The sequence below is a fragment of the Nasonia vitripennis genome, chromosome 1, assembly GCF_009193385.2.
Source record: "Nasonia vitripennis strain AsymCx chromosome 1, Nvit_psr_1.1, whole genome shotgun sequence".
Lineage (NCBI taxonomy): Eukaryota > Metazoa > Arthropoda > Insecta > Hymenoptera > Pteromalidae > Nasonia > Nasonia vitripennis.
Window position 1 is genome coordinate 30,984,207 of NC_045757.1, and position 12,895 is coordinate 30,997,101.

The 12,895-nt window shown below is 30.2% G+C and overlaps 4 protein-coding genes across 13 annotated transcripts; 2 read left to right on the forward strand and 2 right to left on the reverse strand.

The window, feature by feature from the left end:
• Positions 1 to 3: 3 nt before the first annotated feature.
• Positions 4 to 2,429, forward strand: LOC100115776 (kelch domain-containing protein 4). The gene is made up of 8 exons (XM_001600355.6): positions 4 to 236; positions 322 to 728; positions 820 to 986; positions 1,058 to 1,207; positions 1,291 to 1,509; positions 1,605 to 1,786; positions 1,866 to 2,052; positions 2,129 to 2,429. Exons 1-8 carry the CDS (start codon positions 126 to 128, stop codon positions 2,317 to 2,319), a joined length of 1,614 nt encoding a protein of 537 aa, XP_001600405.1. The 5' UTR covers positions 4 to 125; the 3' UTR covers positions 2,320 to 2,429.
• On the reverse strand, positions 2,349 to 10,003 carry LOC103317533 (valine--tRNA ligase, mitochondrial). 3 transcript variants are annotated; one of them, XM_031933586.2, is made up of 16 exons: positions 8,598 to 10,003; positions 6,309 to 6,422; positions 6,032 to 6,224; positions 5,703 to 5,949; positions 5,399 to 5,627; positions 5,147 to 5,326; positions 4,938 to 5,062; positions 4,598 to 4,866; positions 4,286 to 4,514; positions 4,084 to 4,206; positions 3,915 to 4,022; positions 3,670 to 3,829; positions 3,326 to 3,594; positions 2,925 to 3,249; positions 2,532 to 2,860; positions 2,349 to 2,470 (listed from the first exon to the last, which is right to left on the reverse strand). In XM_031933586.2, exons 2-16 carry the CDS (start codon positions 6,394 to 6,396, stop codon positions 2,423 to 2,425), a joined length of 2,922 nt encoding a protein of 973 aa, XP_031789446.1. In that variant the 5' UTR covers positions 6,397 to 6,422; positions 8,598 to 10,003; the 3' UTR covers positions 2,349 to 2,422. The 3 variants fall into 3 exon arrangements, with proteins under 3 accessions (XP_031789446.1, XP_031789447.1, XP_031789448.1); XM_031933587.2 differs by having other exon boundaries at positions 6,309 to 6,440; XM_031933588.2 differs by lacking the exon at positions 8,598 to 10,003 and having other exon boundaries at positions 6,032 to 6,204.
• Positions 6,483 to 8,176, forward strand: LOC100115690 (negative elongation factor E). The gene is made up of 3 exons (XM_031933590.2): positions 6,483 to 6,787; positions 7,008 to 7,507; positions 7,597 to 8,176. Exons 1-3 carry the CDS (start codon positions 6,707 to 6,709, stop codon positions 7,835 to 7,837), a joined length of 822 nt encoding a protein of 273 aa, XP_031789450.1. The 5' UTR covers positions 6,483 to 6,706; the 3' UTR covers positions 7,838 to 8,176.
• A 551-nt stretch (positions 10,004 to 10,554) lies between the features above and the next one.
• Positions 10,555 to 12,895, reverse strand: LOC100115647 (F-box only protein 6). Of its 8 annotated transcripts, none has more exons than XM_032602286.1 (5): positions 12,833 to 12,895; positions 12,176 to 12,383; positions 11,532 to 12,101; positions 11,306 to 11,458; positions 10,555 to 11,236 (listed from the first exon to the last, which is right to left on the reverse strand). In XM_032602286.1, the coding sequence occupies exons 3-5, from the start codon at positions 12,096 to 12,098 to the stop codon at positions 11,048 to 11,050; spliced, it is 909 nt and encodes a 302-aa protein (XP_032458177.1). In that variant the 5' UTR covers positions 12,099 to 12,101; positions 12,176 to 12,383; positions 12,833 to 12,895; the 3' UTR covers positions 10,555 to 11,047. The 8 variants fall into 8 exon arrangements, with proteins under 8 accessions (XP_032458177.1, XP_001600314.2, XP_032458178.1 ...); XM_001600264.6 differs by having other exon boundaries at positions 11,532 to 12,111; XM_032602287.1 differs by having other exon boundaries at positions 12,289 to 12,383; positions 12,798 to 12,895.

A 12,895-nucleotide genomic window follows, 5' to 3' on the forward strand; every position in this document is an offset into this window, starting at 1 on the left:
ACTGACGGACGTCGTGACCGCGAGAGCATGCGTTCAGTTCAGTGTTGTTTCTTGCTCTTCTCACGACCGGCGTATAAATAAGTAAATTTTTCGATTACCTGTTGCTGTAATAATACTTAATTAAAATGGGAAAGAAAGATAAGAAAAAGAAGATTAGTGGAACTGAGAAAACGTTGAAGAAAACCGAAAAGAAATTCAATGCGAAAATGAAAAAGGAACTGGCCGCTCTCGGAGAGGTTAGAAAAGTTCAATCTCGATAAACATTAAAATCTATTGTAAAAATAATTTAATTATGTAATAATCCTACCTCTTTTCGTTTAGGACGACATTGAAAAGGTCGTAGCTCAAATTGAGAAAGAGGAGGCACGTAGGCAAAAAGTTGTGGAAGCCGTGGTTGCTCCACCATCGCGCAGAGTTAACTTTTCTTTGACTCCTCATCCTTTCAAAGATGAATTAATCATGTTTGGAGGTGAATTTTATGATGGACAAAAGACAGTGGTTTATGGTGACCTTTTCTTTTATAATATCAGCAAAAATGAGTGGACTGTTGTTAAAGCACCAGGTGCTCCACCACCTCGGTGTGGTCATCAAGCAATAGCCACCCAGTCTAATAAGGGAGAGCTTTGGATTTTTGGAGGAGAATTTTCTAGTCCATCAGAGTCACAATTTTACCATTATCGGGACCTTTGGGTGTTTCATATAGGAGAAAAAAGATGGGAGAAGATAACGTAATTAATAATATTTTTTTTTTAATTTTTTAATAAATAGTACGTAAAAAAATGATTGCAAAGTTACAAAAATTTTTCATGTTAAAAATAGAGCTCCAGGAGGACCTTCTGCAAGAAGTGGACACAGAATGATCAATATTAAAAAAAATTTGTATGTTTTTGGAGGCTTTCATGATAACTTGAGAGATTATAAATATTTTAATGATATATATTGTTTTAATATGGCAACGTATAAATGGTCTAAGCTTGATACATCAGGTATGCATAAACTTACATATTTCATAATATGTTTTGCTTTAACAAAAACCAAAAACAAATATATTTTACAGGAAATCCTCCTGCTCCTAGGTCAGGCTGTATAGTTTTACCCACACCAGAAAACAAAATTATTGTTTATGGTGGGTACAGTAAAGAAAGAATAAAAAAAGATGTTGACAAAGGTCATGTTCATACAGATATGTTTTTGTTAACCCCTGAAAGTGAGTTTTATAAAATAAAGTATTATTTATTATTATATTGTTTGATTTTCAGAATTTAAATATTATTTGTTTTTTTTTCTCAGAAAATGATCAAACAGGTTTAAAATGGAAATGGTCTATTGTAAAACAGGGTGGAATATCAGTTTCTCCTCGATGCAGTGCATCAGCTGTAATTGTTCAACCACATTTAGCATACATGTTTGGAGGAGTTTACGACAAAGAAGACAATGATGAAGAACTTCATGGAACCTTCTTCAATGACCTTGTTGCATTCAATCTGAGTAAACTGCAATGGCACACAGGTAAAACAATAAAATTATGTTAAAAATTGTAAACTAGTTATATGTAGTTGTAAAAAATATGTGGTATTAATTCATTCACAACAATCATATTTTAGTTAATTTAAGTGGTAAAAGTGATACAACAGTCAAAAGAAGAAGAAGAAAAGTCAAGGACAACGAAGGTGCCGAAGATGATGATCAAGATGACGAAAATGAAGAAGAAGAAGATGCAAGGGATGAAGCAATGGATGTCACACCTGCTAAAACTATTGTGACTGACGATGATGGAATATTCACAGTAAATTTTATTTGAATAGAATGTTTATCTAACTTTTTAACGATATAAATATAAATTGAAATATTTCATTATTTGCTAGGTTACTCTGGGTCCAGCACCAACAGCCAATAAAGTAATTGCAGATGATGGAACAACAATTAATATCTTCACGCCATCAGCTAGAATCAATCCTGGTTTAGCTGTTAAACAAAATACTCTATACTTGTATGGTGGCATGTTTGAAGATGGTGATAGGACATATACTTTAAATGACTTTTATAGTTTAGGTAATGTATACTAATTATGATACAAGTTAGAAAGATATTAGAACTTTTTTTAATTGTATGTTTCGTTTTCACCTAGATTGTAAAAAATTAGATGAGTGGACGACGATAGTAAAAGACGATCTATCAACCCAAGTTTGGTTGGATTCAGGTTCAGAATCAGGTTCAGATGGAGAGAGTGGTGAAGATGATGACGACGACGACGACGACGACGATGACGATGAAGGTGAAGATGATTCTAACGAAGAAATGGACGTTGATGATAAGTGATTTTATGTATAGAAAAATGAAATTTTTTAAAACTCTTATTATTAAAAAATTATTTACAACAATATAGATCTATGTTTTTACAAAATAAAAAACAATGTTTTTATCACGTTGATACTGGTATCCTTTTCAATTCGCCTTGAAGATGTGAGAGCTAGAAAAGATTTAAAATTAATTTGCAGATGAAGATGAAGAAAATAATTGCATATACATACCTTCTCTTGATCTTTCAACTTTTCCTCTTCTGAAGAACTCGATGAATACTTTTTGTTAGATATAGATTTAATCAAGTCTTGTAACTTCTTTTGCGTTTTGATTCTTTTTTTCTCAATTCTCTCTGTTGCTAGCTTCAGAATAGAGTCATCATTTATTTTTAGGCATACTGAACAATTAAGTTCAAAATTATCACTAATACTTCGCTCGTTTTTCACATAACTTTCTGCTGGTATAACTTTAATATCAAACAGTTTGCTGACTGCTGTAATGATATTGATACTCTCTTGATATAGTTTTAAATCACCAGAATTATTTACAACAATGAAACCTGGAAATAACTAAAATTAGCAAATGCATGGTTAAACAAAGTTTTATAATACATTTATAAATACCTTCCACATTATCTTTTTTGCTCACATTTGCCAATAAAGTTCTTATAGATAAAATTACTTTAATAACATCATGCATCTTAGTCTCCAAGTCATGATCGCGAAGGTTTACAAACTCTTCTTTAGTAGGATAAGTACTCTCCAGCAATGAATTATTGAATTCGAATATAGACAATTTTTCAGATAGTTTAGAGTACAACTCATCACTTAGATATGGAGTAATCGGCGCCAATATTCTCAGAGATACTTCTAGGCATTTTGCTAGTGTATATCTATGACTAATAATAATATCTTGTTGCTCACTCTTAAATCCTGGTTTTGTTCCTTCCTAAAAAAATATGCAGAGTCAAATTATTTAAGTTAACTCAATTATATTTTTGACTTGACATATCAAAAAATCTAACCATATAATAATCACAAAACTCATAATATATGAATTCTTTAATAGCATTTACTGCCTTATAGAAATTTTTTTGATCAAATGCATTGTTTACAGTCTCTACCATCCATCCTAATCGACTCAGTATCCACTGATCAATTATGGCGAAATTTTTTGGTATTTCAATAGGATCATCACTGGTCATGAGTACAACATATCTGCTGGCTTGCCATATTTTATTACAGAAAAATTTGTTTTGTTGACATTCAATAATATTAAAAGACACTGTGCGTTCTTGAAAAAAAGCAAACATATTTTAAGTTGGTAAAAATATTATAGTTCTAAAAATGATTTTAAAAAATTATTTACCCTTGATGTTGTGCGAACATAATGTATAACGAAGAGCATCAACTCCACACTCAGGAACGCCATTTGGAAACATCTTTGTATTAATAGCCAGTGTTCTTTTTATTTCAGCCTGACTAAGTATACCATCCTCAAAACTCTTTTTGGCTTGTTCATTCAAGTTCTTTGAAAAATGTATATTACTGTTAAGTAAATTATAATAAAAAGTATAAATAATGATTGTTATATTGTTATATACATATACGTACTTCTAAGGAAATTCCATCTACAACGTTCTCTGGGTAAATAACATTACCCCGACTTTTGGACATTTTCTTTCCTTGAGCATCACATAAAACTCCATGCAACAAAACTTCCTTAAAAAAAATTCATTGTTAAATCGAGTACTCAAAACTATCAGCGATATAAAATACGTACTTTAAACGGAAGTTCATTAGTTAATTCAAGCCCTAGCATAACCATTCTGGCAACCCAAAAAAATAAAATGTCATGTCCAGTTTCCATTAAGCTCAATGGATAATATTTTTGAAAATCTGTGGCCTGTTTAACAGTAAATTTAATTAATTGTAGTTCTTATTAATTAATTTTCATTCTTATCACGTAACAATAGTAAAATTACTTTTGTTGGCCAACCCAATGAAGAAAATGGCAGTAATGCTGAAGAAAACCATGTGTCAAGTACATCATTATCTTGCTCCACCTTAACATCATCTCCATATTTTTTTATAGCTATTTGCAATGCTTCTATTTTTGATCTGGCGATTATCCACTTTATTTCATTATTCACTTTACAATGGTAAGCTGGAATTTGGTGACCCCACCATAATTGTCTCGAAACACACCAATCTCTAGAATCAATAAAATATTTTTTAAATCCTACAACAGATTTTTAGAGAAATTACAAATATTAGAATATATTTTTAAAACGTACCTTACGCTAGAAGTTGTAAGCCAATCAAACCACGTTTTATTATGAAATGGTGGATCAAATTTTAATGATTCGTTTTCAACAGCTTGTAAAGCTCTTGCAGCCATGTCTTTACATCTGATAAACCATTGTTCTTTTAGTAATAATTCAATAATATCTCCAGTCCGCGAGCATCTTGGAATTTCCATTTCATGATCCTTTACTGATGCCAGAGATCCCAAGTTTGCTAAATCTGCCAAGATTTTTTTCCTGGCAATAAATCTTGGAAAACCCTATTTTCACATTTAATAACTGTTACTTCATTTGATTTACAAAAATCTAGTTCATACAAAAAAATCCTTACCTTATAATGTCCAGCAGCATCATTCAATTTTCCATCCTCATTTATAATATCGATAATTTTTAAGTTATGCTTTTTAGCTATGGTGTAATCAAAATGATCATGAGCAGGAGTTATTTTCACAATTCCTACAATATAATTATCAATAGATTCTAAATAATGTTAGAAAAGTTATAAGTTATAAGTATATAATTTGAAGTTTAAAAACATACCTGTACCAAAATCCATTTTTACACTTGCATCAGCTATGACAGGTAAATAAGAATCTTTTAGAGGGTGTTTTACTTGTTGTCCAATGAACTGACTATAACGATCATCATCTGGATGAACAGCAAGAGCTACATCTCCCAATAGAGTTTCTGGCCTTGTTGTTGCTACTTTTAATGTTTCACCTGAAATTTAAATAGCAAATTTAAAATGGTTCTGGTACTTTTACAAATATGCAAATAAACTTTATTACTTACTTGAATTTCTTAGGTCATATGAAATTTCATAGATTTGACCAAAGGTTACTTTTCTGTCATAACCAGGTATTTCAAGATCTGTTTTTGTAGTGATCTTCTCAAATTCTACTTCTATATCAGATAAAGCACTCCCTAATGCAGTAGACCAGTTAACTAAGCTTTTATCTCGATATAACAGATTTCGCTGATCCAGCATGATTAATGCTTCAGTGACAGCTTGACTGTGATGCTACAAAAAACATATTTTAGAACTGCACAAATTTTTGTTTGTTAATATTTATAGAATTGTAATCTTTTATTACACCTTGCTCATGGTAAAATATTCTCTTGACCAATCTAAACTTGCCCCCAAAGTCTTTAACTGATTCTCTATTGTACTGCTTTTCTTTTCTTTCCATTGATTCAGAAGGTCTAAAAATTCATTCTTGCTCATATCGGTTCTCTTTAATCCTTTGGTCTTATATAAATACTTTTCAACAACAGCTTGTGTTGCTATACCAGCATGATCTAAGCCTGGTACCCAAAGTACTGAATAGCCTCTCATTCGATGCCTAAATAAAAAATTAACACTTGTTATATTTACATAAGTATATTGCTTGTCAGATAATTAAAAATTAATCAGCCTTTACTCACCACCGGGCTAAGACATCTTGAACTGTTGTAGTCAAAGCGTGACCAAGATGCAATGTGCCTGTAACATTAGGTGGAGGCAAGATCATTCTATAACTTTTTTCTTTCTTGTCATTTGGTTGAAAATACTTATTCCTTTCCCAAACCTCATACCATCCTTTTTCAACATCTTTTGACTGAAAAGTCAAAGGAAAATCTAAATATAAACCAAATTACAATCAAATTAGTTTCATTAGTCTTAAAATTTTCTAAAATATTTCATAAACAAATAAAAACATACCATTCAAACGATGATTATGATAGATATTATGACATTTTCTGCCAATAAGCTTTATGTTTGTGTAATCTCTTGCTCGATTCATATACATTGTTATGAGATTAGTTTTATTGCTATCTACAAGTTATATTCCAACTTTATTCACCACATCAAAGTAAATATAAAAAATACAGTTATTTCATTATTCAATGCACAGATACACTATAGAGACGGTCATGCGGTGCTAAAGCTAAGCTAACGTCGACTAGAATAAGATTCTGATTCGATTTCTGCAATATGTATCGTATAAGTATATATATATTGGGGACCGTAACCTCAAACCATCACACTGATGCAGCAAGTGCAGACAGCGGAACTTGTTTATGGAATGAAATTTAAAACGTTAGACATATTTCAGAATCATGGTTTACCTACATTTTCCATCAAATTTAACAGAAGAAGAGATTATGCTTCAAGCAAAATATAATAAATTAAAAAGAAAGGTAGATTAACGATTATTTTTTGCGTTTTTTATTCAATTTCGTAAACTACATAGGTTATGTTTTATTGTTTACATGATTTTCTAAAGATTTTTTTATACAATGATGAATACAGAATAAAAAAAAGTTCTTTTTGTAACATGCAGGAAAAAACAGGCCTTGATTTGATTACCTGTGAAATAAAAAATACTTAAAATTAATTTGTTTCTAATTTTTTTTATAGAAAAAGGCGCTGCAAGATTTGAAAACACCAAAACCTGAACCAGAGCGTATTCCTCAAGCACCAAAACGTCCAACAGAAGCCAGAGATGCTCGGGAAGTAGCTAAAAAGTTGATCAAATCTGGAGTTATAACAGCTCCAAAAACTCCAAAACGTCCTGAACAAGCATTCAAAAGACCTCGTGGTTTAGAAAGAAAATTAAATAGTACAGAGAAGACTGTTTCTTCTTATCAACCTTTTTCAGCAACACAACCAGAAGAGGATGATACAGAACCATCAAGGCCTAAGGTAGTAAAAGGATTGTATGATAGTTTTGTATCCGCTACTGATACAGAAGATCGAGGTGCTCCTGAAAAGTCTATATCTTCTAAACCAAATGAAACCAAGCCTATCAAAGGCAATACAATATTTGTTTCTGGATATAAAATATCAGAAGATTTTCTTAAGAAACACTTTTCAACTTTTGGAAATATTTTAAAAATTACTATGGAGGCTGAAAAAAAGTAAGTACATATAAAAGTGTATTAATGGGATTTCTTTTGTGTTATATATCTCTGAAACATTACTATTATTTTCACTTCTGCTTCCATAGAGGATTCATTACTTTTGAAAAACCAGAATCGGCTGAACGTGCGATAAGTGAAATGGATGGAATAATGGCTTCATCAATTCAATTGAAAGTTTCAATGGCAAGAAGACAACCAGTGATCGATCCAATAAATGACACAACTTCTAGTTCAATGTGGTCTACCTTGGCAGCAAGTTACACGCAAAAGAGTGCACATAAAGATAAACGGGATATAAAAGTTTATGATGATGAACTCTTCCAATGAATCTATTAATAATAAAACACTCTACATTTATATTATGTTAGGTAGTTTAGAATACATATGGAAGTATTTTCATTTTTTTGTTATTAAGTATTTGACTGTATCTTAAAGGACGAATGGAAATTATAGAATAGGATAGAAATTCATATTATTTTTAATAGAGAAGGTTTATAAATATAGGTTTTGTATATTATATCTGTATAAGTCTGTATAAAATTTTCTAAATTTATTTAAAAGTTTGTGATCAAGAATTCAAACCATGTTTATTATCACAAATTTTTCTATATATACTTGTAATAAAAAAATATATATAGCTATTACATAATTAAATTATCAACTTTATTAGTTGTAGTATATTTTTTAATTTAAAATAGTAAATGCGAACTAAACATTTCTATAATGTTAGTAGCTTAAAATATTATACCTCATGTGCAGCTCACAGCTTTGATTATTATTAAGTATATATTAGTATTTTTGAATCCATAAGAAAGAATTTTATATTATATATATCAAATATTATATTATTTTATATTAATTTTATATTATATTATTTTATATAAATTTTATATTATATATATCAAATTGTATACTTCTCGTTAAAACAGTTGAGAAAAGCCTTATTATTGTATACATTTTTTTTACTCAAAACTGCCTTGCCGGAAAGTTTTGCGTTAAAATATCGTAAATAGTTTTGAAAAGACTCATTTATATGTGATAGGACAGCGCTACAATTTTATCCCTTTTGATATCCATTGATACTTACTGCAGTGTATCTGTGATACACGAATTCAGATCGGATTACTTCAATTCTGCCAAACTTTAGAGGTTAGTAGTAAAATAGTTTATTTTACAATAAATTAAAATGTAGAATATATGATGTAAGTACCAAAATTATTGAAACAAAAATTTAAAGTAGATATATACAAGAAAGTATAACTTATTCAGCAATATTCAATCAATGAAAGTCTTTATATTGTACGATTTTGAGTTTACAAGACATTTGGTTTTTACTCCTTATATATGTGTATATATAACACATAAATGATAATTTTTAGAGTGTGTCTCCGCGGTCGATATCGCGTACGCGAAATGTAATTTAGCGTGCGCGAAAACTTTGTAGCGTGTGCGAAATCAACTAACAAATTTTCCGGGAAAATTTCGCGTGCGCTACTAATCAACCTTTCGTGTGCGCTAAATCTGTCGCGCACGCTAGAAAAATCAACCTTTCGCGTACGCGATCGCGCACGCTAGATATAAACTTTTCAGGCACGTTAGTATTTTTAAGAGCAATTCTTTCGCGTACGCTAAAGTGCTCCAAATTTTCTTATAAGAAGCAAACGGAGTACTTATACATAGAGATGTTTCATTCATCCTTCATAAGTCACTCTTGTTGCTTCTTTTATATATAGGAAATGTAGAGCACTTTAGCGTACGCGAAAGAATTGCCTAAACAAGAAAAACTCTAGCGTATGCGAAAATCTCCCGCTCCATCTCTCATACAAGTACTCCGTTCGCTTCTTACAAGAAAATTTGGAGCACTTTAGCGCACGCGAAAGAATTGCTAAAAAAAAAAAAGTTCATTTATACCACTCTAACCTCAAAATGCAAACTTTAATTGCAATTTTCGGCTCCCGTGGTATAGTATACTATTCTAGCGTACGCGAAAAGTTGATTTTCTAGCATGCGCGACAGATTTAGCGCACGCGAAAGGTTGATTAGTAGCGTACGCGAAAAAATTTCCGGAAAATTGTCTGTGGTTTTCGCGTACGCTAAAATTTTCTCGCGTACGCTACATTTTTTTTCGCGTACGCGATATCGGACGCGGAGACACACTCTAATTTTTAAAAAGTTGTGAAATAATATAAGTACAAAAATAAAGAAAAATCGATGTGTTGTTTTTTGTGTGGAAAAAAACTGATTTCATGGATGTGCCAAGAGATGCTCGCAAACAATATTTTTCACAAAAATCTATGGTTATGGACAATGCAAAGTGCTGTATCAAACACTTCAATGACGATGGAAGAACTTTTGTAGACGAAGTAGTAGCTAGGACCTTTGTAAAGCCACTAATAGATAAAACTTCATAAACTGTCACAAATTTAAACGAAGATTATGAAATGAAATAGTCAAATACTACAAAAATATAAAAAAAGTAGTACTATGAAAAATTCAATGCCTATTTTCTGTTTTAAGATTTTGTACTTATTCTATTAACTTATTTACATACTTTAAGCTTTGTATATATATATATATATATATATATATATATATTTTTTTTTTTTTTTTTTATCATATGGTTTGAATTTAAAATCGTTCAAGCATATATAGAAATTTAATTCTGATAGTAATATGTAAGTAAAAAAAATAAGTATAATGTAAGTGATTCAATCACTTATTTTATTAAAGTTATAGTTATATGTGTATAGTGAGTAAAATTAAAATAAAAAGTCTGTTAGTATGTTTTTCTTTTTATGTAAAACTTACTGATATAATCACATTTCCTGGATGTTGTATAACATTATTATTTTGTAGCAATAAAATAAAAGGTTATTTTATGTAGTGAAGTTATTGTTATTGTTAATATTTTAAACACTAATAGATACTGTTTTCACCATAATTTCTGTAATTACATTTTCCAAAGTTTATTTGAAGAATTTAATGTAATATATTAGATCAATTAACACTGATACTGATCATAGTAAATAAAAAGTATTTTTCATTTCAATAATTTTAAAAAGCTGTTTATTTTAAAATATAGATATATTACAAAATTATTTACTTATTATTTATAAAAATACTGTTTATATAATGCAAGTACATAAAATGTGAAAAATTTCATTTAACTAATAGCTAATAAATAATATTGTTGAGTAATTACATAAGCGCTAATTTCATTAAAGGAAAAATTATTTAAATTATACCATAATTTATATGTTTAACAATTTAAGTACTTAATATTATAATTTATAAAAGTATATCAACAAGCATATAAAATTTATATACTGTTATTAATTGTAAGTTTTAATTTTTCATAATTTTTGACAGTTATGTATAAATATATGACATTTTGAAAAGTAACAAATAACTGTGTCAACACAGTATTCACACAAATAGGTATATCTGTATAGTGTTCAAATGCACAGTTACCGAACATCTTTATATATATACAATTTATCTCTCATAATTAAATTACATAAAAAAATCTTAAAAATACTAATCTTGTTTATCAATATCTACTTTTTCTGAATCATCATTATGATGAAAATCTGGAATTTCTAGTTTTACACAAGCACCTGCCATTTTACTGCCATAATATCCAGACCAAAAACTTCTATCTTGTCCACCATGGGAAAAACTGATTTTTCTCAGTCCTGGGCCATAATTTTTAAACTCATGTTCAAACTAAAAAAAGTAAATACCATAAAAAGATATATTAAAAATATCAAGGTGTTTTTATTTAAATGTACTCACTTTAAACCATTGATTTTGTTCTTCACCTTCAAGGATTTTTGAAAAATTGTAAGACTGGATAACATCACTTAATCCTTCTCCTTTTTGTAACAATTCAACGGTGCATACATAAAGTGCTGGACAATCCCATCGAGAACTATACCATTCACTCACCTAAAAAAAGTAAATAATTTAATGTCTTGTAATACATCCTTTTATTCAATCATAATTTAAACCTTCTAATCACCTTTATTGTAGGTTGTAAATTATCGAGTAAATATTCTGTAAAGCCTTCGTCCAACAAATCAATTGTTTGCTGTTTACAGCAACGATCGTAAGAAGTGACAAAGCAACACTGTTTTCCTTCAAACACTGGATCATCTGGTAGTGCCGGTACACCAACAGGTGGATTTTCCACTTTCCAGCCATCACCTCCATCATTTACTATTGTCCAGTCTGAGTTGACTCTAGTTTTTCCAGAATGGTTCTTTATCAAGTTTCTGCCAAACGCTTTTTTATCACAGATGAAATAATACATGGTCCATGGTGCATTTTCATCAACCGGCAGTGTTTTGCCCAATGTACGTTCAGCTTTCTTGCGCCAAACATATCCTTGAATAAGTTCAAGCCACTGCTTGCAGACCAACTGACAATTGCACAGAGTTTTGTGATCAACATAACAAAGTATCTCACAGAGCAACTCTTCGGGGATATAATTTTCTCTGATGATCAACCCATTGTTGCTTGCTTCATCGTAGGCCACTCGTTCTTCTGACACAGCCATACTTTTCAACTTATCACTTATTTGTCCCATAGCCTATAAAAATCTATTAAGTAAATATCAGTCCAACATGTATTGGCCTTGAAATAGTAGGCCTGAATTACACTTACAATTGCGCTATGGTAGAATTTAGAGGAACAGTAAAACGACAACTAAAAGTAGAAAAATAGCAGACCTTCTATTTCATACAACAATTGCACTGAAATTATAAACTTTTGCTCACTAATACTCCGTAAATTTTCTCGGCAAATTTGAGTATTCGGGAAGTCTGTTTACGGAAAGTTCGTCAAGTATACACGATATGTCAGCTACCTGCTTCTATGTGCGAGTGAAAATAATATAGGTATAGTACATACTATCAAGTACTCCACCACGCATGCGGAGGATCTGTTCGGGAGCAGCTGATGATGTTATGAAATGAGTCATTCACGTGCATACAGATAAACTTTTAATGCGTATAGGATGACTGTGTTAGTGGAAAATAAAAATGATCGGAAAATGTACATAGGTTAAGTAATATGTGACTTTTATTATGTATATATAGGTATATATTTCATGGTCACGACATGAATTGCGTGTTATAATACAATATTTTCAATCTTTTGATTATTGAATTTATTTTATTTGTTAAAAATAAATAAATTCCAATATATTATATTAAAAACATCAAAAAATTTCAGCCAAACGTTGATTAATTGAAATTTATAATTATCCTAATATAATAAATAATACCTTTACTATTAATTTTTGTTTACGTTTATGCTTACGGGATTTATCGTCTGCTAAACGTCAAGTACATATAATGTGTGTGTGTGTGTGTGGGTATATAT